Source organism: Styela clava, chromosome 2 (assembly GCF_964204865.1).
Source record: "Styela clava chromosome 2, kaStyClav1.hap1.2, whole genome shotgun sequence".
NCBI lineage: Eukaryota > Metazoa > Chordata > Ascidiacea > Stolidobranchia > Styelidae > Styela > Styela clava.
Genome location: NC_135251.1, coordinates 17,913,215 through 17,938,466, shown reverse-complemented (window position 1 = coordinate 17,938,466; position 25,252 = coordinate 17,913,215). Strand labels below are relative to the sequence as shown.

At 35.1% G+C, this 25,252-nt stretch overlaps 1 protein-coding gene across 2 annotated transcripts in view; it reads left to right on the top strand.

Moving 5' to 3' along the window:
- The first annotated feature begins 6,738 nt into the window (after nt 1-6,738).
- Nucleotides 6,739-25,252, top strand: part of LOC120335429 (uncharacterized) — a 73,110-nt gene continuing 54,596 nt past the window's right edge. The window contains exons 1-37 of one of the 2 annotated variants that reach the window (XM_078109643.1): nt 6,739-6,962; nt 9,966-10,118; nt 10,670-10,787; nt 11,042-11,127; nt 11,381-11,588; nt 11,787-12,058; nt 12,182-12,431; nt 12,505-12,633; nt 12,914-12,927; nt 13,792-13,853; nt 14,055-14,161; nt 14,246-14,320; nt 14,512-14,645; nt 14,960-15,060; nt 15,242-15,409; nt 16,364-16,513; nt 16,653-16,808; nt 16,909-17,535; nt 17,792-17,953; nt 18,370-18,534; nt 18,703-18,870; nt 19,352-19,497; nt 19,659-19,845; nt 19,977-20,175; nt 20,442-20,709; nt 20,903-21,123; nt 21,395-21,603; nt 21,772-21,952; nt 22,032-22,221; nt 22,308-22,459; nt 22,545-22,760; nt 23,223-23,388; nt 23,480-23,628; nt 23,704-23,928; nt 24,105-24,198; nt 24,479-24,496; nt 24,940-25,070. In XM_078109643.1, coding sequence (XP_077965769.1) covers nt 9,990-10,118; nt 10,670-10,787; nt 11,042-11,127; nt 11,381-11,588; nt 11,787-12,058; nt 12,182-12,431; nt 12,505-12,633; nt 12,914-12,927; nt 13,792-13,853; nt 14,055-14,161; nt 14,246-14,320; nt 14,512-14,645; nt 14,960-15,060; nt 15,242-15,409; nt 16,364-16,513; nt 16,653-16,808; nt 16,909-17,535; nt 17,792-17,953; nt 18,370-18,534; nt 18,703-18,870; nt 19,352-19,497; nt 19,659-19,845; nt 19,977-20,175; nt 20,442-20,709; nt 20,903-21,123; nt 21,395-21,603; nt 21,772-21,952; nt 22,032-22,221; nt 22,308-22,459; nt 22,545-22,760; nt 23,223-23,388; nt 23,480-23,628; nt 23,704-23,928; nt 24,105-24,198; nt 24,479-24,496; nt 24,940-25,070 — 6,033 coding nt within the window. In that variant the 5' untranslated portion in view covers nt 6,739-6,962; nt 9,966-9,989. The remainder of the gene's footprint in view (nt 6,963-9,965; nt 10,119-10,669; nt 10,788-11,041; nt 11,128-11,380; nt 11,589-11,786; nt 12,059-12,181; nt 12,432-12,504; nt 12,634-12,913; nt 12,928-13,791; nt 13,854-14,054; nt 14,162-14,245; nt 14,321-14,511; nt 14,646-14,959; nt 15,061-15,241; nt 15,410-16,363; nt 16,514-16,652; nt 16,809-16,908; nt 17,536-17,791; nt 17,954-18,369; nt 18,535-18,702; nt 18,871-19,351; nt 19,498-19,658; nt 19,846-19,976; nt 20,176-20,441; nt 20,710-20,902; nt 21,124-21,394; nt 21,604-21,771; nt 21,953-22,031; nt 22,222-22,307; nt 22,460-22,544; nt 22,761-23,222; nt 23,389-23,479; nt 23,629-23,703; nt 23,929-24,104; nt 24,199-24,478; nt 24,497-24,939; nt 25,071-25,252) is intronic. The other variant, XM_078109644.1, reaches the window with a different exon arrangement.

Sequence of the window (25,252 nt, the reverse complement as noted above, 5' to 3'; positions counted from 1 at the left end):
TATGATGAATTGTTATATTTGGCGAATTTTATTCCTTGTAGCGTGAGCAGACCAGGTGCTATTGTCGAAGAAAAACCAAATCCGTCTAAGTTGGGACTCCGGACCCAGCTAAAAAAAATGGATCGCGCGGCCATCCTAGTTTAAAATATTCATAATAGTATTACCGGAATTTTTCATACAGTAATACGTTACAAAAGTTGAATAAATAACAAGATCTGTCGCACATCTTGTGACTTGAATTGTTGAATTAGTGCTTGTACTGGGCATGATATTGGGCAAAATGTTATTCATCATGGCTAAATTCGGTCTAATAATTGTAATAATCTTATGAATTATATTTTCCTGTTTATTATAAAAATCACATTATTAAATAAAAAGGTTAGACAAGCTCAATACCATTATTAATTTCTTTTCATAATATTTTGATAATTGACTGTAAGGAAAGAAGTTGTCTGGCAGGATTATCCTCAGGCTTATTATTCAAATGGTTGATATAATGAGGCCGATTATGATAATTGTGCGTTATTATAATTGACCTCTTACGTAAAAGGAAGTGATATGAATTAAGTTTTGAAATCTCGTCATATATGAAAGACTCTTCTGCTATTATCACTAAATGGTTATGAAATGACAAGAAATTCAAAAAATTCGATTCTCAAATCCTATTATATTTGAGGTATTAACTATTAATGGCTCAAATAACGCCAACAGCGGTAGTACATATATCAGAATTAAATACTTATCTCAATAGTATTTAAAATTCACATATTTTTGTTGCATGTGTGTGAAGTTGTGAAAACAATCAGTGGTTTTCAAAATTTCTCTTTTTTTTTCTTTCAAATCTCTTTCTTGGTCGACTGTTGCTAGGGTTGGTCGTATTTTCTTTCTTCTGATTTACAAGATCATCCGCGCAATTTCATGTGATCATCAAACAATCGAACCCATTGTGTTTTTTGCAGCACTCTGCTTCTCCTGGGGGTTTGTAGACTTGACAAGTTTGCTTATGTATGAAACCGCAGCCCTGCGCTAGAAGCGATCACATTTATATAATCGAGTAACATAGGCAATTATACTTGAATATAGCTATTATTGATGAGTGAGAACTTGAATACGTCTACATATTGTTTTGGCAGAAGTTTGGATGCAACCCTCTTATATTTTCTTCCAAAGCTGGGAAGAGGATTCCCATAAATAAGTTGGATTCAGACAATTGCGATACTCAATGGCTGGTTCACATAATTGCGTTTTATTGTACGTCCTGAACGATTCGAACGGATTAAGTCTTATAAAGTGAAACTTATAAAAGACAGTATACCTACATTGTAATATTTAATAACACTTAGGAACAAAACCTTTGGCGTACTTTGGTGTTTTAATGGCACAAAGTTTGGGACGTATGAAAGTAAACGGAAAATTACCAGAACGCCATCTAACCCTCAACACTCACACAGCTAAGCAAAAGTGATAAGTGGGAATCACAATTGACAAAATGCGATTATGCGAAATAGTCAGCATAAAAGTTGAAAAATTGTTGAAATGTTTAAATCAAATAATTCCTCGAAGAACACGGAACCGCCACAATGTGGGCCATTTTTGATGATGGCACACAAAAATACGAATCTTATAGTGTTCACAGAAATATTTGAAGTGAATAAAATAATAGAAGTAATCGCCTTCTAGCAAAAAATTTCAAAGCAATTGGTCCAACAACAACCCAACATGGGGATATTTGTCTACACAGCTAAGAAAAATTATTAACAACATTATAGATTTGAGAAAGCGAGAAATCAAACCCAGAACATAAGCAAGGAGATATACCTCAGAATTTGAGACCTATAAAATAATGTAATATCTTATCCGAGATTCATTCCTATTTCTAATAATAAGATTGATTTATTTTATTTGTCGAAATGGCGGTAGTCTAGTTTTGATATATAAACGATGAGTCATAATATCATTTTCTAAATCGACAGCTGTTTTTAAATTGTATTGTTGTCAAATTAACAACATAAAAACAATCATTAAATCGAGATTCGAATTAATTTAAATTTGCGCTGGAAATAAACCTAATCAAATTCGTGGAAAGCCACTAATTAAATGCACTGTTAAGTAGAATTACACCACTTACCTGCACGGTGCTTATTTTGCAGTATTAGCTATCAATATCATATTGCCATCAAAAATATTTTTGTCGAAGAAACTTGCTAATGTTGCTATGTGTACCTTGAGTTTTCTCCTACGAGATAAATTTAGTAAACAAATACTGTTAACTATCTTTATTTATTGGCGAGAATATATTAACATTCGAAAGTTCCTGTACATTTTCATACATGGATGGATTTAAGAATGGAGAATTACCATTCAAAGCAAAGTGTATATCAATTTGGTATTTGAACATGAATGTGTTATGTGGAGATGTGTTTCTTGTTTAGTGGAACACACAAGCTTGATGTAAAAATTTCAAAACCAACATTATATTGCTCACCTTATAGGTCATATGCCATTCACTGAACAGACGCATCCAATGTCTAATCTCACACCATCATTCTGCAAGGCAGCAATAGTGAATTATGACGTCACTAAATCAACGAAATTAAATGTAAAAATGCGAAAACGTCAAATAAACATGACAACATCTTATGCGCATCAATTTTTTCTTAAACATTCTCATTATTTTGAATATATATATTCGATTATAAATCTAAAATCATGATCGTAGGTCTACTCAATATGTCTTTTGATTTTGTAGAGTAACAGCATGGGAGTAAAATGTGATTGGTTCATTTGAAGTTAAAAGAAATCTCATGGGTCATGACACATACATATCTTCTTTTAAAAAATGTACTCAATGTTATTCGCCATGTAACTTGAATATCGAATTTCGTTCGCAGAAGACGAACAAATATTTATAAACACAATGCTCCCTCGGGGATAGCATAACACGTCCTTAATTATTGTTAGTAATTAAGAAGAAACTGTTGAAAATAAAGATAAAATCCAATTGTTCAACATGTAATTAGCGTATTTCATCAATGGGAAATCCACCTGATTACTCGCTTGTGCTGTTTATTCCTTGATAATACCTTCACGCGAACGGAAAGGGATTCAAAGATTAAGTCGTTAGAATGCTTATTCTTCTAGACGAGGCAAACCTGTTTTATCTTTTGGTCTCTTGTGATAGTGGGTTACTGCTTGTTACAGTGTACCTGGAAAGACTTTTCACGAAAATGAACTTCTGAACCGATTATGCAACGAATAATGCCATTGTTTAATCCATAATACGTATTTTTATTTATAGAACAAAAGAAAACACTTGTGAAAGATAAATAAATAAAAGTATTTCACAATTGGATAATGATCGAGTTAGCAGGTATACAGCGAATACCACGTCCCCACAAAAACTTAAAATGTAAGCACTATAAACACTAAAAAGTTGCTATGAGAATAGGACAGTCACGCCGAAGAGAGGCGAAGCTTACACAAGGTTGCTCCTTCCGAAAGAAACAACGCTAAAAATTATCATCTACAAATTCACTGGATGCCGCCTCGACGAACGCAGAACCGCCACAAGATGCGCAATTTTTGATGATGTCATAGCACACAAAATACGAATCCTATTGTATTCACAGAAATATTTGAATAAAATAATAAAAATACAATTTTTAACGACTAAAAATTTCAAAGCAATTGGTCTGTTTTTAAAAAGAGAGGCAATTTTCTCATAACAGCAAAAGAAAAAAAAACACTAACAAGAACAACGACAACATAATAAGAAAACGATCCACGGCTACATTTCGTGTCCAATAATCGAGCATGGAATATACAAAATTTGAACACTATTAAGTTCTCCAATTTGCTGTGTTATTTCAATAAATAAAGTTTTAATAATTCAATACAGAAGGATACGACGGACATTTCACAAATTATTTTACCTAAATAATTGCGTGGGATCAATCTTCACAAGGTTTACCATCAACATATAAGAATGAGAATCGGACAAGAAAGGAAATTATACTAGTTCTTATATGGATATAATAATATTGAGAAAATCTTGCTCGGGATATATTTGTCACAAAGATAAATAAACACTGCGTCGTGTAATTTGACTTCAAAACGAATTTCTACAATATAACTGAACCTCCTAATATGTTAGCTAGGGATTTTTACATGGTGCACATCCCCATTCTAGTACATAATTGTAATGAAAGTCATCAGTTCAAATGGTGAGATAATAATACACAAATTCAATAATTTTTGCATATTTTTTCACTGTAAAACGTTTTATCAAGTAATAATACACATATTTTGACATATATGAACTGTAAAAGAATAATCAAGAAATAAAACAACCATCCCCTTTATTCAAAATCTTTTTTTATCTCTATTCAGACGTTTAGCGAGATTTTCGGAACGAGATTTTTGTCATCCCACACACATGAAACGATTTCAACTCACGCAAAGAAAAACAGTGACGCCATGTTGATGAGACAGATAGGCGTGAACTACAGCTGGGTGTAAAATAAAAATTAATTGTGTGGGAGTATTACCGGTATTAGCAAACCCATAATCTGTGACTACCATTTAGTATGAATAGTTTTCTACTATTCCCAAGGCCGCAAATATATCAGTTCATAACACGGCTCTCTCGGATAATTGATAATATTGTGATCTTAATCGGAATTTGATTTGAAACATTACTCATCTTTTGATCAGATCTACCAGAGTGGGCAATTTTCGCTGCTATACTTGAGGTATTGTATGTGTATATTCTTTTGTCATGATAAAACGTGATATAAGTGTTTCAAGGAACTGTTTTACTGAATGTCTATTACAAATACATTTGTGGATTAACACTTTGTGCACACTTCAACTGAGTTACTTCAATGTTAGTATATGCGGCGCTTCTGTATAACAAAGAATAATTCACTATTAGAATTATCAACCCACGTGACTTCCTTATTATGTATGGTACATTTAAAAATATATATACTGAAACCCTTGCTTCAGAATATTTGAAAAATTTTAAGGAAATTATTCGTGAAAAGATATTTTTATCGAATTATTTATTACTAGGTATAATTTACAGCCGTAGCAGACATCTTTGAAATGTAAAACCGGACAAGATTGCCGATTCAAATTATGAATATATTAATGAAACTTGAGACCATTGGGGACACCTTGGTATTATAAGAACTGTTTATTTGACTTCGCGACCGATCCACAATATCGATTAAGCATTCAAAGTAGCCTCGAATCCTGCGCAGTTGTGTATAAATTGACCAGTTTCTCTGAATGGACTAAAAAAAATTACGGAAAAAATTAATTGATATTTTATTTTAAAAATTGTTATAAAGTTATTTGATTACCAAGAAAGCTCCTCATGTAGCGTTTTATGCCGTATTTGCAATACTTCACAGAAGGTCGTTACATGTCGAACATCTCCTCAATATAATGAAAACCGGAATTTTCAGAACTACGCGTGCTAAAGCGCATCGTAGCGTATTTCAGAATTTATTGAATATGGTGTCTTTTGTCCTAACGCACCGATTTTTATTAATTTGAAACCGATCAAAATATGATATATCTGGGTGAAGTTTCAAAAATCATTTTTGCAACAAGCTGAGTTTAGGAATTTGAGTAAAGACTTTATTCAATACTATGATGCCACTGCTGTACGCTTACTATTCCTGAGTGAAATTTACCTTACTGAAAAATATATCACCAGATCTTTAGAGTCATAATTCGACCACCTATGTTGGACATATTTGTGGGTATGTTTGACATGATTCGCCGACATGCTACAGTCTGCATGCTGAACATTAAAAACGGTTCCAAGTTTTATATTAAAAAATTTGATCAGATTAAATCATGTTATATTACAATCTTATTTTATGAATACACAATAAAGTAAATGTAAACGAAAATACAACGATGAAAACCAAGTTTCTCGATTTCGCTTACTAATGTTTGTGGCAAATGCAATTGGCAATTGTTGTAGACTAGAAATATAGACTTTGTGAATCTGTTTTAGAGGAAATGCTCAGCTTACGGCATGATATTGTAATTTGATGGCAGGTAGTGCAACCCGAATAAAAAATATAGAAATTTATTACAACAACATGGTAATTTATAGCCAGTAGTTTGGTTTTTAAACACACTTTATCTCCACATGACAAACATTTTTCTGAGCTCTTTTATTTGTCAATGCTGAACCAAAGATTAAAAAATATTTTCTTTCACTTGAATATTCCACTCGATATAACTTCCGACTTTTAGAATATTAGAATTGTTTCAAAGCATCAAAGTAAAAAATATCAATCCACTCATCTTATTACGTAATTTTTATTGCCAAATAAAAATAGTATAACTGGTGTATAATCAGATTAAACTCCTAGTTTCTATGCACTATTTGATACGGTTATTATCGTCAGCCGTAAGGGATAAAGCTGTGACCAACTAAAAATTATTGGTAATTGCCGGCTATGATGCGCCCGTTTTGATGTCAGCAATATTCTTGTCATAACTTAATTATCTAACCATCTATAGTTTAGTATGATCACTATACGTAAGTTGCCCGAGGCGAAAGGGGATCATTGAACAATTCCATTCTAAGATTTGCCCCCTTTTTTCTTTTTTGTGTTTTAGTAATGAAAGTATCGGAGAAAAGAAAAAAAAATACAGAAAGAAAGGAATTTTTGGTTTAGTGTAAAAACGCTTGTTATTTGCCTTCTATTTTCATTCCTCTGAATGGTCCAGTGAGGAGAGGGCCAAGGTGCATAATAGTAGGATCCTGAAGTAATAAAAAAATAGAGACTCCGGTAAATACAATTTTCGGATTAAAGATCCTGCTTGCGCCTTACCCTATTTGTTGAAATAATAATAATTTATTATTAAAATAAAGGACAATACAACAACTCTAAGAAAAAAAGGAGAAACTACTATCAGAGTGAAGACTATTCAAGGTTGGTAACGTTTTATATATTTCTACATCAGAACATCATGATATCATTAACAAAAATTCTTTTTGTAAAGTTTTTAAGTATAAAAAAATATTTGCTTTTACGAGCCGCTTTACCGACATTTTAGTTATTTGATTAAAAATTTTAAAATTAATTGCAACGTATAATATTACTAGGTACTCGAATACAAAATTTCGATTGACTTGGCTATAAGAAGTAGTTGACATTATGATATTAAAATTGCAATTTTTTTACAATCATTTTAAATTCCATTCTCGCCGCAAGCGTCAAAACGCAGCGGGTGATGGATACTACAAGTTAGTACCTGTTACGAGAAACGCGATCAGTAGAGAGTTTAATCTCTTTAATAAAAGAACTAAACTTTATCGCTTAGGATAAACAAACATTACACAGTGCTACATTATTACATCAATCTTTCTCGTAATCACTATTTTTTCGAATACCTATTTAATGGCTCAGAATTCTAAAAATTGTTGGGAAAAATATTGCATTTTATTAGTATTTTTAATCGTACAATTAATTATACACACCCAAACGACAGTATTATTGAGAATAAGATAAGTGTTGACACGACTTTGCCGACTATGTGCTCATTACAATAATTTGAATAGCAATTACCGCCCTATAACAAAATAATCAAATTATCAAATGGGTTATGATTATGTACACGTTTATGCGTGTTATCTACATAATGAAGATCTAAAATTTATTTTACAAACCTCAAAATTATTAGTGACCGGTACGATCTGTTTCGACATCTCAAGTACGTCGAGAGTAATGAAACTCAATTACAAATTCAATGAAACGAGTCTTGACGACAGGCAGCTTTTACCTGGCTCGCCCCTAGGCCATGAAACAACGACCGACATCCCAGTAAGAACATATTGCCACCAAAATTGCCTTCATTTTCTTGCTAAGCAGTGGTTATAATATTTTAAGTTATACCATTTGTAGGAATCTTTGGTCGTAATTTGAAGATAATTCAAAAACATTCTGGTCAACCAGCACATGACGCATTTTACGTTATACGTAGAAGCTTTGAGCTATCGTAAATTGGATTTATCGATAAAGTAATTTTATAATAAATGCTTACATTTTAACTTGATCTTTAACAGAATTGCTTCCAAATATATTAAATTTTGGCTTATATTATATACAAGGTTTCAATAAAGTTTCATAACAATCTTAAAAACATTATTACAAAGTCAGATGATTTTTTTTAATTGTAAAAACGTATATTGAAATTTGCAATATCAACCCATTTATCAAATAGTATCAGTCAGTAAAATATAGAAAATATTTTTATCAAGTTATTCGATGCTAAACATGTTTGAAACTGGTTTGGTGCTTGTTATCTCAACATTAGCGAAACAGAACTATTCTTTGTTGTAATATGAACATTTTCACCTATAAAACATAATTAAAGGAATACCATGGCGCTACCAATATGAAAATTTTGAATGAAATACCGTGATAGTTTGTTTTGAAATCGATCGTTTGAAAATCGTCTGCGGCGATTAGTGCATTTAGTGCAAAGTACTGAATTAGACCGGTGTAAACATTGAACGTTGAGTTCCTGGTACGTCTTAGCGCAGGCGTCATCAAAGCGCCTTTGGCTGCAACATGACTAAGTTCACTCTACCAGGTAAGGTTAAACAAAGCCCGTACATAATATATTCGTTTGTAAAATATAGAACATTTTTGTGTGGGCATATCTGTATAAAATCTCACAATGCGATTTACAGATAAAAATAGACAACTTTTATTACAAAAATTTGACCTTGCCTAGTTTTTTATTTTTTTTTTCCCATAAATAAATTTCTCAAATATATCTATAGATTATTTCCGTGATAAATCTAATGAGGCTGGGTGTATTTATACCTACCTTCAATACCTAAACCTTTTTATACTTAAACCTTATACCTTCAATTATGCAAAAAGAAATTTTAAACTCAATTCGTTACAGTTTTGATATTAAAAGCTGAGCATTTCTGTGTTTATTACACTTCAATCGCCAGGTGCATCAAGATATCAAGAATAAAACAATATGGAAGAAAAATGAACAAAATATGTCTTTTAAGATTTAATGCCTCATAAAATTAAACGTAAATAGTATTAGAGTGATTGACATCTAATTTACAAGTACGGGGTTAGTTACAAGAAGTTGCTGAATCGGGATTCATTTGTTCAGAGTATTTACAAAATTGTATTGTATTTCTCTTCGTATTTATTGATAATGCAATTTAAACTTTGATTTTGCACCACATACCGCTATTCTTTTGTGGTAAATTGGTATGTAAATCCTATACTATGTTGTGCCATGTAACACCGCAAAAATTAGACTGTGGAATACCGACAAAATAGTTTCAAAAAGCAAATACATAATGTTACGACTATAAGTCGTCCTTGGTCATTTTTATAATTATACGTCAGATATTACCGCAACCATTAAGCAATTAATCTCAAAATCCGTTGTCACGAATTACTCATAGGGCTTATTAACATATACATATGTTCCATCTATGCTTGGTTCACTGAAAGTATTCACGGCAAAATGATTATAAGTCACATTTGATTAAGCGTTATTACTTGGTGGTAGACTTAAAAATCATTTTATCCTAAAGGTACTTTGAATCTTGTCACTTTAATTTATCTAAATCGCACGTGATAAAATCTAATTGTAATGACGACATTAGACTTGAAATATGCCGTTAAGCCACTAAGTTACCTCGCGGCTTGAGGTAAGAAACAGGAAGCGTACACCTTGACAAAATTAAAGTTAATTATAGAATGATAATTGCCGACAACCTGTCGCTGCACCGAATTTCAAGTAGATGTTCAACAAATTAGAGCAAAGAATGAAAAGTCAGATGTATAAAGAATTTTCTCCAATAAATGTGTATCTCTGATGAATGTGAAGCCCAATTATCACTACCAGATATCACTATCAGCGTTTTAAAGCTAATTTATTTGTTTTATTTCCAGGAGAGGAATTCTCTTCGAATAAAAATGGCGGCGTTGCGTCACCTAGTGACGGCGTTGTTATTACTTTGTTCTCTTTATGTTACGAGAGCGGAGAATAATGAAACCCAAGTTCAAGAGGAAGAAGTCGAAGTAGATGAAAAACAAAATTTTATTGTGAGTTATATTGAATTGTTGTTAACAAAAGTAACAGTTTTCGTAATATATAGTTATTGTATTGTAATCCTTTGTACAACTTGCTCAGTTTTTGGACACGTTTAGTGGACATAATGATCGTTTCAAAATTTTGTTGTTATTGTTATTTGTCTCCATCATTTTTAAAAAATTGCTTTTCTCTTCAAATACTGGACCAATTGCTTTGAAATTTTCAGTGGTTAAAGAGAAAATTCTTCTCCAGAAGGCTATTATTTATTTTTTCGCTATGACGTCATTAAAATTATTGCCATTGGGTGGCGCTGCGTGTCTATATATTTGAGCATAGCTCTCTTGTTCTACAGATAATCATTATCGTGTTTTGAATTGTGAAGTGATTTTTTAATTTTTTTATACAAAGAAGTGAAATTTACTAAATATCGAGAGTTATATATGACATATGATCAAATTTATCTAATGCTTAGAATCCTGGCCAGTTGAAGAGTAAGTGCTGTATATCACCACCCCTCATATTTTACTAATTTTATCCCAATTTACATTCATCTTTTTTTCAGATTGAAGACGAGTTCGATAATTTATTTCCTAATGTATTAGTTGAAGCTAAATTTGAAGATGTTAAAACATGTTGGCTTGAGACTGAATTCAAGGAATCTTGTAACAAAAACGTGGATGGTAAGCAATCATATTAAATCAGAATGAAAGCATTTTATTTTCCATTTTCTAAAATAAAGTATATAACATTAACATACAGTCAAAACATCAACCTGCAATCTTAACGTGTTAGACTTTACTTTTTACCATTACATGCGGCACGCCATATTGACATCACAATAGCACAGAAACAATGTCAATTTGTAGCCTTTAATACACATTACAAACATGGATGACAATCTTGCATGGAGTTTAAACAAATGCATATTTCGCAGGTGAAGTCGTCGAGATAAACAACGTCACTGAATGTGTACTTGATCACGACTGTTGTTACTACAAACATCCACAACGACAAGATGAGGTGAGAAAGTTACGGCCTGAAATATCACAAAACTATTTCATTTTGACACATCCTATTGACTTTATGTTGATAGAATATCAATAATTTATGAATAAACAGTCGACTAAATTTCAACTGTTGTACAATATTAAATTCAACCATCGACTTTAAATCTAAGCCCACAAACAATAATTGGTCTCAATAGAGATATTTTTCGCAATTTACTTTGTTCAATATTAACATTTGGATCTAAAATATTTCTCTTTTCATTTAGCCATCATGTTATCAATCACGCAAAATCGTAGGAAGAATGCGTAATTCAAACAGCAATGTTTACGCTTTGGGTGAACCTGTGCTTATGTATAATGTGGGTTATCCGACATCAGTAGTACCTGGTCCAGTTATAACTCAAGGCGACACATACACTTACTCCAGCTACTCATCTACACAGAGACCAACAATTTCAGTTGTGAAGCCTTCGGGTAATTACTTATTACAAATACAAAAAGAATGGTTCCAATTCACTATAATTTCATAATTTAATTTCTCTAGAGTCTAGACCGATTCCTATAATGTATTTATTTCATAATTAGATTAATTGATTGCAAGTAAACAGTAACAACTAGTAAACAATATGAAGAGATTGCAAAACTATAACATGATTCTATTTATTCCCCCAGTGCGATTCTACCGATTTTCCTACAATTCCTACACTTTCACATTCCACAAAGTACGCCGAACGTACGTGCGTGCACGTGCCGAATGTGACAATCACGCTACGTCAACGTACGGCAGTATGCTTTTGGAAATCTCTAGCGAGGGCATGCAAAAATTCGTGAATGAAAAATTAAAGGACTGGATGTCTGAGTTTCCCGCTGGCGGTTGGGACAATGACATATTTTCTGTCGGCTATTGGATTGGCGGTAGCGATCGTGATGAGGAGGGCAACTGGGTATGCTATATATATCTTACAGATGTGTTCTGGAATATCATGTTATATATGATGATAATTCTTATCTTCGTTACTTTTCTTCTGCATCCATAAATTGTAACTGTACTTCTCTGGATTTTACAGCAATGGGAAAGTGGACGCAAAATCCCACTGACATCATCATCAGGTGAAAACTATCAAAATTGGTACAAAAATAAGTATTATCGGGAACCGAATAATGCTTCACCCAACGATGATTGCATTTCAATGGCGGCTACCAATAACGTGGGAACGAATCAAAATACACTAGGAAAATGGTTCGACAGCGACTGTGGCAGCAAACGATATTATATCTGTATGTCTGGTGCTGGAGTACGACGTGCTGGTGGAGTATGTAAGTACATTTTCATACAATATATTAAACTAGGTGATGTACGTTTATTGATATTTATTCTATCCCATTTTAGACTCGATCGGCTCAACATCATGTGCACCGAACACATGTGCAAATGGCGGTACCTGTTATCCAACAAGCAGTGGTAGAGGCTACTCTTGCGTGTGTAGAAATGGATACAGCGGAACAACATGCCGAAATTGTAAGCTCAATTTTTAATATAAACCACCCATATTAGTAGCATCAAAATAGTTTTGAATTCCGCATTGAAATGCCGATGTCAACTCTGATTCATTCAAAAGATGCAGGAAAAATATAGAGGTGTGAAACCCATTTTGGTTGGCATTGGTATGAAAGTATTCATTGTTTATATTTTCTTTATATTTGACTGCTAAAAATAGAATGTTTACGTTATACGTATAGATTGTCTCAATATTTATTTCCATATATAACTATATTGAATATGTTTTATTTTATTACAGCTCCTCCTGCACGCGTGAGTATCTTTATTAATAATAGAATAATTTTGTTCTGAATTCGAGGTTTCGAGATCAGTGCAACAAAACTGGTTTTATTTTGAACTATACTTTTAACATTTTTTATTTATTTCCGCGATAAATCATCAAAGAAAAAGTTAAAGCCTAAAACAAGGAAACAGCACAACTAACTAACTTTTCAAGCGTGTAACATGGGTTAAAAAAAGTCGCTTCAGCACGTCCTAATATTTTATTTTCTATCATATTGGACATTTTTGGTGAAATTAAATTCCCCGCGTGTTTTTCTCTTTCTAACTTTTATTCCACTAGTCTAGAGATTGTAATAATATGATTTCACGATTTTGGTGGTTGATATTTAGTGATCTACTCAGCAAAACGTGTTTTCATTGAAAACACATATATATTTACTCGATGTATTATATTATAACGTATGTAAACAAACCCGAACGATGTCTGTCACTGTCTTGTACGGGCTGAGAAACAATAAACATGATATGACACGTTCACACGCCGATAGCACGATAGGACCAATCCGTGTTTAAAATAATTTTCGAATAAACAGTGAACGACTTGGTTCTGGCTGGTCGCGGTTCATCATAATCCGATAAACAAAACCTATTGTGTTTATGTAATAAACAAACAATGAAATGAAAATCAAATTAGAATGCATTATTATTGTTATGACATTCTTATTGGATAAATGCGCACGAATGGATTGGTAATTTTGAGTTATGTTACTCAGTCTATGAAATGATATTTTAATATATATATATTACAACTTGAAAAAGGGGCAGTCCGTGAATTAGACCTAGACTAAGACGAAATGTTGGTCAAAATATTAAAATATCATTTATTACATTCAGTCGACAGTAATGCCACCGGTCCCAACAACATCATCTTGCTGTTCAGTTCCTCAGTATAACAGGTACGTTATTGCCTTGAAATATGAGCTAAACTATTTTGCTAAACGGGTTTAACTATCAGTGTTGCTAAAACTGATTATATATTTAAAATAACCAAAATGCTGGGTTCACAAATAGACATGTATTGTAAAATGTATCTGGATTTGATCGCATTGAAACATTTTTCGATATTGTTACATAACACTTGTGTTTCATCGTTACAGAAGACCGTGTGGCGGTTACACTGGATCACGAGCACCAAGATCATATTGCAGACAGGTTTTGCAGTGCTGTTACAACGAATTAACTGGATCATGTTACGAACCAAGAGGTAAAAAAAAAAATTTCCCATGAAAAAAACAAAAACATAGTATAATATATATAGAGAATGTAATTTTGGTATATTTCATTATAGCTGGATGCAGAGTACTTCCACCGACTGCCCGCCCAACAACTACACCTGCGACTCGAACGACAACAAAACCACCAAGTAAGGATTAGTTTAAGCAATATATATACTGCATAGTGTGCGTATACAATTTCAATTCAAATTACTTAATTCCTCAAGTTAGAACATGTAGGCTACAACTGAAATATCTTCATTTCATATTTAAGTAGTGTTTGTCTTTTTAAAACTAAATTTGAATTAGTTACCATCATCAACTATTTTCATTTGCACAGGTGGAGGATATTGGCTCCAATGGAGTGGTTGGTCAGTCTGCAGCAGGGAATGTGGTCAAGGAAGATGGACCAGAATCAGAGGGTGTATGAATGGAGTACCAGGACAAGGTGGATGCATTGGAATTTCTGTTGACGTGAGTATCTTTGAAAACCTTTCAAATCCCGATATCGTACGAAAACTTATGCTTATTTATACTTGGTATAATAATGTTTTCAATTGATTGATTTGTTTCGACGGATTTAAGCAGTTTTAAGTTCCAATTCATCTGCCTATGCATTGACTTAAATACAACTCATTTATTAAACTGTTCGCAGGTTAAGTGTTATATATACATGTTCTCGTTCCTCTTTGGAATGTTGACTATTTCTCACGGTTATATCACGAAGCCCACAAATTCGGTTTTGGAAATCTATTTGCATATCCGCTCATTTTTTTTCATATTTGCAGACAAGCAACTGTAACGAGAAAGAATGCGATCGTGGAACATGGGGCGCTTGGGGAGAATGGTCCGGTTGTTCGGTCAACTGCGGATATGGATTTTCATCCAGGTAGTGTTTGTTTTGTTTCTTCTTAATGATTTTCAACTTCTTTTGGTACCTGCGAGAATAATATAGACGACGAATAAGATAAGATGTCTTGGTAAAAGATCATCTTTACTAGAATAAAATATTGCAATAGCAAGCTTTCATTCAAATACTGTGTGTGATACAATTATATAAATTTCTGCAGATCACGAACGTGTGTTACAAATGGTAATAACGAACTACCATGCATTGGTGAAGGACGTCAGCAAAGACAATGTGAAACTGGCCGTGAATGCGTTTCTTCGTGGGCTTCATGGGGCAGTTGGGGTGCGTGCAGCGTCACGTGTGGCACTGGAACATTCAGACGCACAAGGTAAACATGAGCTAGCGAAACATACATTAGATGACTAAAACTCGGTAATAAATATTAAGCCAATTTTCGGCGCGTACATTGAGAAGCGTGTCTGGATGTCCAACACGTCCGTAGACATAGTCTACAATATAACATGCATGTTTGTATCGTAATAACCAGTGGTGGATTCAAATTTTTTTTGTCAGCCGGTTCCATCACAAAACTCATATTTTTCAGCCGGTTCTGTTACAAACAGAACATTGACAGTAACCAGTGAAGCTAACCGGTTCGCTAATCTCATAAAATTCCGTGAGACGGTTCTATAGAACCGGTGCGAACCGGCTGAATCCCACTACTGGTAATAAGCCTTTCCGTGTTTCTACAGTCTTCAACTATGAACGACAGCTTTACATAAGAGTTCTCTTTGTTACTAATCAACCGACTAATCTAACTTTTGTCAACTGCAGTATCTTCACAGCACTGTTCATTTTAACCATACATCTTTTCCACTTTCTCGGCTGCTTTCTTTCTCACTCTAAATCACTTCTTTGTGTGGCTTTATAATTTGGAACTTTGTTACCGAGCTCGTCAGTTATGCTGCTTCAATGTTCCCGTCTCTACATCTCTTATATGATGGCAAACCTACCAGCAGGAGTAAAATATACTGGTGTCAATAGTACTAGTCTTTTGCATGAAAAAATTTAACGACAAGAAAAAGACTCTACCATTGCACGAAAATGCTTGAATCTACTCTCAAGAACGATTACTAGTTCGTCCGATTCGACAACCATCTTGCTTTCATCTGGAAATTTGACATTATATTCACCTGTCTTTCGAGGGAACGCATGCTTTGCCTAACAAGAACTTCTACTAACATCTAATCTCAAGAATGAAGCTTATAACAAGGTGAAACAACTCAACTTACTCCAAGAGGGAGTAAAATCAAACGTAATTAAAATTTTGACGCAATAACAGAGCATGTGTCGGATCCGGTCTGTGCACTGGGAGATCGTACGAAGAAAACGTATGCAACAGAAGACCATGTCGTGAAATATTATGGACTGGATGGTCTATTGTTGTAGCTTGCACAGCTAAATGCGGAGGAGGAACTCTTACTAGATTAAGGTTAGTAAGAATCAAATCTTTCACAAGAGACATCACGAGTACCTTATTTTCAAGCCATCCTATTATTGTTTTGGTATAACTTATCCTGTATCCAGAATGCATTGCCATTCCAAATACCAAATTGTTTATTGTATAACAGAGTGTGCCGAGGAGCCTCTCCAGGAGATCCAGAATGTCCAGGAAACGCTCGAGAAGTCATTCCATGCAATCAACAACCATGCGTTACATGGAGTTCATGGGGAAGTTATGGAATTTGTACAGCAAACTGCGGCGGAGGAACTAGGTCCAGATCGAGGTAAAATTTTCATATTTTGTTGAATGTTGAAAATCCAAATGTGGAATAAACCAATACGAATCCTATTCTTCCACTAACACTATTTATTTTATTTTGTTAGAACTTGTGTCGGAGGACGTGCTGGACAGCCAGGCTGTGATGGCGAAAGCACAGAAATTATACGATGTAACGATTATTCCTGTGCAGTGTGGGGGATGTGGAGTGAAACCTCTTCATGTTCTGTTTCATGTGGCACTGGTACTGTTACCCGTACTCGTGTATGCCAAGGTGGTGGAGATTGTCCAGGCTCGAAGGTCAGCACCATTGCATGCAACACTCTACCATGCAGCTATTGGGCAGGATGGACCGAATATGGCGCCTGTGATGCGGATTGCGGTCGTGGTTTCAGATACCGTACAAGAGCTTGTCAAGGTGGTGTTGCAGGCCGTGAGGGATGCTTAGGACTTTCAAGGATGTCTGTTGCTTGTACAAATCCAACAAGACCAAACTGCATTGTTGGTTCGTGGGGATCTTGGACTCAAACAGGAATCTGTTCCGCTACATGCGGTGGAGGAACCGTCACACGCATCCGAGTTTGCATCGGTGGAACCGCTGGCAAAGGAGGGTGTATCGGACCCTCAAGTCAAACCATGAATTGTAACTTGGACCAATGTGGAGAATGGCAAGCCTGGGGTAGTTGGTCTTCGTGTACTCGAACTTGTGGTGGTGGTTCATGGTTCAGAACGAGGTAAGTGCGTTTTTTGCTATACTTTATATTCCTTGTATTTATAACAAAAATTGCGATGTATCTTCTTATTCTTATCTTTTAAAGAGCATAACGTTAACAGCACAAATGGTAAATTATCTAACTCGAATAAACTCGACGAATTAATGAGCAATAACTGTTTCAAGACGTAGTCGCAAAGGCTGTAAACGAATTAGGAGTATTTCGGTTACCTATTTGTTTATGTGCTTTGGTCTGAGTGTGGTATAAACTTTTTCAGAATTTGTCTTGGCGGTGGTTATGGAGGACCTGGCTGCGAAGGACCAAGAAGCGAAAGCGCAAAATGTAACGAACAGGCTTGTAGAGAATCTGCATGGAGTTCTTGGTCTACCATTACGCAATGTAGCGTCACCTGTGGTGTCGGAATAATTCGTCAGATAAGGTGAGTGCCATACTTTTAATTGCATATATATAGCACATGGAACATAATTTACATCTACATCTTTTTGTGAGCAATGCCAGTTAAAAAAAAGACTATACCGAGTGCCTGTGAATTTGTGGTGATATAGCGTGCCACAGGAAAGGTCTTTGAAATTCTAATTAAATAGCCTTTTAGGGACTTTTTCAGTTTTGAATAGTAAAATCGGACATCGATGGATCCAATAGTTTTGGAGAAAAAACAATTATTCACAAAACAACAACGGGTCTACTTCCTGTCCAATAAGTGCCACGCATTAGTTATTAGTGATATAATACAGTCAATGCTAAAACATGCTGTTTTTTGAGCCAATTATTTTTGTTCATGTGCAGCGAAATTTGGTAACCACAATTCAGACCTCATTCAATTTTCCGTTACAGATCGTGTACATCATATGGAGGTGCACCTTGCCCCGGACAAAACAGTCGTGATATACCATGCACTGCAGAAATACCAAAATGCCCTGAGCAATATTCATGGTCATCTTGGGGAGAATATACCGCATGTTCAGAATCGTGTGGTCCTGGACGGCATTTCAGATTCAGGTAACCATTAATTATTATTGAGTCGACTTGTTTTTACTGTTATTAAGTTGCACTACAATGCGTAACAATGCAATTTGATTTGAATATGACTATTTACATATTTCCTTTAATTATACACTTCATCACATAATTGATTTCTAACTTTTGTAATCATTCATCATTTTCCAGATCCTGCCGTTCACCGTCCGGTGCGCAAGACAACGATAAATGTACTGGAAGTGCTTCACAAACTAAAAGCTGTTTTGACGAGCCATGTGAAGACGCAAGCACTTGGTCTTCGTGGACAAGCACGGAATGCAGCCACACATGTGGACGTGGATACATTATTAAGCGAAGGTTCGCGTTAAACCGGATCATGGACTAACACGAACTAACTCCAGCATCAACTACAAAGAAAATCAACAACTTTAATTAACAAACACTTCTCTTTTAACCCAAACTCTTTTTGATTTATTCTCTATCTTCTTCTTACAAAGAGCAGTCGCACTGAACCACTTTCTTTTTCGAGGTTCTATGCTCTTGAACGGCCCTGAATGCACCTGGAAGCGCCAGATCGGCATTATGTTGGAAGCGACGTCATCTGCTGAATAATTGTTATTCAACTTTTTTGTGCAGCGGACGATGATGCATTATTTAAGTTGACCAGTTGGTTGAAAATTAGTTATGTCGTGTCAATTCTGGTTGCACGGTTGCAAGGTTGTGAGACTCTTTTGTGAGATCATACACATACGACACAGTTATTAACCAATCTTCATACTTAATTATGTCTACGACTTTAGATAATATCACTAAAAAAAATCTCATTTTATTTGCGCAGAAAATGTATTGGAGGCAATGCAGGACAAGGTGGATGTGCAGGAAGTGCTGTAGATGTTATTCCGTGTGATTCTATACCTCCTTGCCCAGTTACCACTTGGGGAGGATGGACAGAATTCAGCGAATGTTCTGTGACCTGTGGCAAAGGTAAACATAATTGCAAATTTTAATATCTGTAATATATTTACTATCATTTTTGAAAGTTAGTTGAACTTCAAGTTCTTTGAATATAATATATCATATTATGTCTTTGCTTCTGAAAAATCCCGATTAACGCTACTTCAAATCCAAAATGATTCTATTTCCAGGAACCTACCGTCGAACTCGTATATGCACCAATGGCAACATTGGAGATCAGGGTTGTGCACCAGCCGTTGATGCAGAAGAAGTGGCTGAATGTTTCGCAAGCATTCCTACATGTTCTTTCTGGGGACAATGGACAGATTACGGTGTTTGTAGTGCAGATTGCGGTGGTGGTATTCAAACCAGAACTAGGTGAGCGTCAATATTTACAATAATACAATATTCAATAGAATGAATAGATGGTTATCAGCAAGAAAAGACTGTTTTAACTACTTTGGATCATGGTTTATTTTGTATTTAAAACAACGATATTTTTCAAATAGGGAATGCTTTGGAGGAACCGGCTGCATTGGTGACAGCCAAGAAATCTTAACCTGCAACAATCAAGCATGTGCTTCTTGGGAGTCATGGGATTCCTGGTCTTCATGTAATCAAGAATGTGGAACTGGAATTCAAAAGAGAACAAGAAGATGTAATGGCGGTGAAGCGGGTGGTCCTGGGTGTGAAGGAAGAGATCTAGAGGTATGTAAATGTGAACAACTTGGGAGTCGTTGTGCAAGCAATATAGTGCGTTTTTAATCTATAGCCAAAACAAAAGTCGTATCAACCACGATTGAAAGAGTTATTATTGTGGAACAACTAAATATATCTTATTTCAATCAATTCTACCCCTATTTGTTGGGACTTTTAGAGCATTCTCATATTGATAATCTTGCTTCATCATAATTTATGTTCTCATTAGATGATTACACCATATGTTTATTTATTCTGCCATGTTAATTTTGAAGGAAACCTCATGTAATACTAAAGACTGTGCCAACTGGAGTGAATGGTCAGATTACAGCCAATGTTCTGCTGACTGCGGTGGCGGTTTAATTGTAAGGACACGAACTTGTATCAACGGTGAAGTTGGGGATATCGGTTGTTTTGGACCCGCTGAAGACGAACAAACCTGCAACATTCAAGAATGTGAAAGTTGGACTGAATGGGAATCCTGGTCTGAATGCTCTGCTGATTGCGATGGCGGCATTACTACTAGAACAAGAACATGCAAAAGTATGTCATTATTGAAACTTCGAAAGTTCAAACATTGTTGTATGTGGGAATTAATTTGCAACGCTCATGGCGACTAAATAAATGGCGAGCGAATAGGTTGGAAAAACAACCACCAACGACAGCCTATGTTACATGTATAGGTTTCTAAATATTAAGTTTTCTCATTATCTATTTCAACCTAATTTTCGCACAGATGGATTTGCTGGACTTGGAAACTGCCAAGGAAATAGCGAAGATGTCCAAACCTGCAACACTGATACTTGCTCTGAATGGGGTCCTTGGTCTGATGGAGAATGTAGCGTGACATGCAATGACGGAGTTCTCATCAGAGTACGCGAATGTATTGGCGGTATTGCTGGTATAAGCGATGGATGCTTAGGAGACAGCAGAGTGGAAATAGAATGTAATGAAGGGGTAAGAAAGATTTAATAATTTGAAATGGTGCTCGGCATATTAGGGTATACAGGTTAACAGGATTGCAGAATTTAACGGAGATGAAGTCTTGGCAACACACGAAAAGAAAAAAGAAATTACATTCCAGAGAAGGCAGAGGATAATTCACAGCCGAATTACGGACAAACAACTTGGATCCACAAAACATCGCTGCAATTTTTTATCAAACTTCTCTTCTTTCCGAAGAAGGGAAGCATTGGTTTAAAATATGGAGAGCATGTTTTTCTTTCAGGAATGCGAAAGTTGGTCTGAATGGAGTTTCTGGTCTGCTTGTTCCTCTTCATGTGGCCAAGGAACAGTGATCAGAACCAGAGAGTGTATGTTCGGTACAAGAGGAATGCCTGGATGCATTGGGGATATGATGGAGACTGACGAATGCGATCCTGAGTATATTCGACCATGCCCAACATGGGAAGGATGGGGTGAATGGAGCGAGTGCAGGTGAAAACGACTTACAGTTTATTTCGCTATCAAGTTAATATATATAAGAGTTTTTACATATATATCTTAAGTCATACATAATACAAGATGAGTGTATTCGCAAATCAATGGCTATGACATGTCAATGGCTTACCATACTGACTAAATGTTTTGTGTCGCTTATTACAGCGAATCTTGTGGAACTGGTACCCGAATGCGAGCGCGAGTTTGTTTGTATGGAGAAGAAGGAGAAATAGGTTGTATTGGTTCTGCAACATTTTCAGAAAATTGTAACGTGAGACCATGTCCGACATGGTCTGCGTGGGATGAATGGGGAGCTTGCTCAGCTCGCTGCAATGGAGGAACACAGGTATGTATTTATAAGGTTTTAGTAGTTTTTTTTGGTTCAGTATACTTTCATATTATTCATTATATATGGTTATATTTAGTCACGTACACGTCAATGTTCGTATGGTGTGCCCGGAGAACAAGGATGTCTTGGACCACCTTCTCAGCCCCGTCGTTGCAATGAAATGGAATGTGCAACATGGAGTGATTGGTCGCCATATGAAGAATGCTCAAAAACGTGTGATGGTGGAATTCAAGTTAGAACTAGAGTGTGCATTGGAGGAGAAGAAGGTAAAGCGGGCTTTGATAACTTATAAAAACTTTTCAACTAATAAGTAGATGTTGGAAATGATAATTATCATATAAACTGTTATCAGGTGAGCCGGGATGTGAAGGTTTAGCCACACAAAGCTCACTTTGCAGCGACTTTGAATGTCCAGGATGGGGTGCTTGGCTGGAATACTCCAGTTGTACTGTTACGTGCGGAGGCGGCTTCAGAACAAGAGTGAGAGAATGTATAAACGGATTGGTAAGCTATACATACATAAGCTTATTATAATGAAAAACATTATTTATTCAATATGTATAAAACCTGTAATTTTTCTCGTTTATAGATTGGACTTCCTGGATGCTCTACAGGAGGTGATCAAGAAATGATTGAATGTAATGGACAAAACTGTCCCATATGGGACAAATGGTCTGGATGGGATGTCTGCAGTGTGACTTGCGGAGGAGGAGAACAAATCAGACGACGACAATGTTTTTACGGTATCGTAGGAGATAGTGGATGCGAGGGAACACCAGAAGAATTCCGTTCATGCAATGGCCAGGTTGGTGAAGATTTTACCATTAATCATGTTTTGGATGATTGTATTGTACTCACAAAATGATGTCATCTACTAAGAAATTTGAATCGAATTTTTGGTTATTATCTTTCTGAACCTGATTGAATATAGGATTCGCTTGTTTTTCGAGATACCAACGTGTTTTGCTATGAATTATAAAGATATTCTGCCATCCCAAAACCCCCTTGAAGTGTGCCTAACAATCGTCGATCTTTGCGACGCTGTCGTAGTAGTCGCACGTGATCGCGGACTTTTATGGCATTTAATTAATGCACTATTATTCATTTAAACTTAAAAAAAAGGGTTAACGATACCAAACTTATTTTATACTGTCATTCAACGGCATTTGGTTATTAAATGTTGATGAAATTTTATTGGATAGCAGGAAGTTATGTGTTTGAGTATAATATTAGTACTTGATTTTGAACATGTACATCCAAAAATTAGGTCTGCCCATCATGGCGTGACTGGACAAGTTGGACAGAATGTCAATTTTCGTGTGGAGATCAAGGAACGAGAAGAAGGACAAGAAGTTGTGCTTTCGGATCAGCTGGTGATCTTGGATGCGTTGGAGCTGAATTTGAAGATGAAGCTTGTAATAGAGTACCCTGTCGTAAGTATTCGTTTTTAAGTACAACAATTTATACAATAATCTATTGATGGAGACTGTTTTTTCATTCAACTTGCTAAATGTTTCTTTATAGCTCGTCTGACTGAATGGAGTCAGTGGTCTACTTGCTCAGCTACATGTGGCGGAGGAGTCCGAGAAAGAATTCGTGATTGTTCTTATGGAACATTCGAAGATTTTGGATGCATTGCTGACGAGAGAGAAGAAGAAACATGCAATGATTATGTATGTTTAGTCTGTGTTATTGTTAGAATCAAATATTGCAGATTGCAGGATTTAAAATGTACAATTATTTTTTAGGAATGTCGATCATGGACACCATGGAGCTTTGTTGGCCTGTGCAGCGTAACATGCAACATTGGTACCAGGACACGTTTTAGGCTTTGTGTAGGCGGCGAGCCGGGACAACGTGGATGTGAAGGACTAGATCAGGATATGGTTTCCTGTAATGAAGGTTCATGTCCAAGTTGGACACCGTGGGGATCGTGGGTTGAATGTTCAGCTACTTGTGACGGAGGTTACCAGGTAATATTGTATTTTATTTATTTTGCACAAAACAAAAAATAAAACGAAAGCGAGAGAGAAAAATGAGAGATTCCAAAGTGTGAAATATAAATCAGAAAGAGGAATAGAGGGAAAAACGATTCGAACTGTAATTTTTTTCAGACAGCATATCTTTAATAACACTTACAAACATTTAGGAACGAACCAGAGCTTGTATTAACGGTGACATTGGAGATCCTGGATGTAATGACGAAGAATCAGAGCTTAGAGAATGCAATGTTGAAAAATGTGGTAAGTTTAACTATAATTTCATAGCGTTAGGTTTTATCTTTGCTGAAATGTTTGTTATTATTTTACATTATTCAACTATAAACTGCTGATAATTTATTATCCTACCACACAATACAATCGGAAGCTGAAATTTCCTTAGAAAATTCACCAGTCCAATTTTATTCAATATTTATTTTAATATCTATCTCAAATATTAAAAACCTGAATATAAAGCTTTTCTCTCATATTTAAGTGTCGAATTAAAATGTTTTAAATTATGTTATTTGTTTCTATTTCACAGAACAACCAGTTGAACTTGGTAAGAATATTTTTTCAAATTATCCTCTAATTTTTGGTATATAATTGGTTAGCATATCTATTGTAGTGAAAATCTGTTAGGGCTCGGAAATGTCTCAATAACATCCGGTATGAGATTGTTTTATAGAAATATATAATTAGAAATGAGGTATTTTAAGCATTTGCTATCGGATAGTCAGACAGAAAATAAACTTGAAAGTACTCTAAAAGTAAATTCAATTTTTATATTGCCATATTTCTGCCAATTTCTCTGTTGCGGTATTCGATATTTCATACTTGACAATATTATTTCAGGGTGTATTTGAAAGAGTAAATCATTCGAGTTTCATTATACCTGTTTTATAGTATCAATATTCTACATACAATATTATTATAATTTGAATTGCTTGATTTTTTTGTTAGTTTTATTAACGCATATTTTCTTTCGATTTTACCCAAACACAGAGTGTGATATGCTGGATTTGGCTCTCATAATTGATTCCAGTAGCAGCATCAAAGCTGATAACTTTGAGATTGTTCGTCGTTTCTTGAGACAAATTGTTCGACGACTTACTATTGGGGAAGAACATACTAGAGTAAGATTTTTTGCATATTATGTTTTTAATTAAGCCCGGAAGTTAGAGGTGGAATTTCTTTCATTTTCATATTACCAGCAAGCAATTTGTGTGGTTTATAGTTTAATTAAGACAGTCCTATATTCTGGCAACCTTGCACAATATTCACATTTCTATATGATACGACAATGAATAATGCTGAC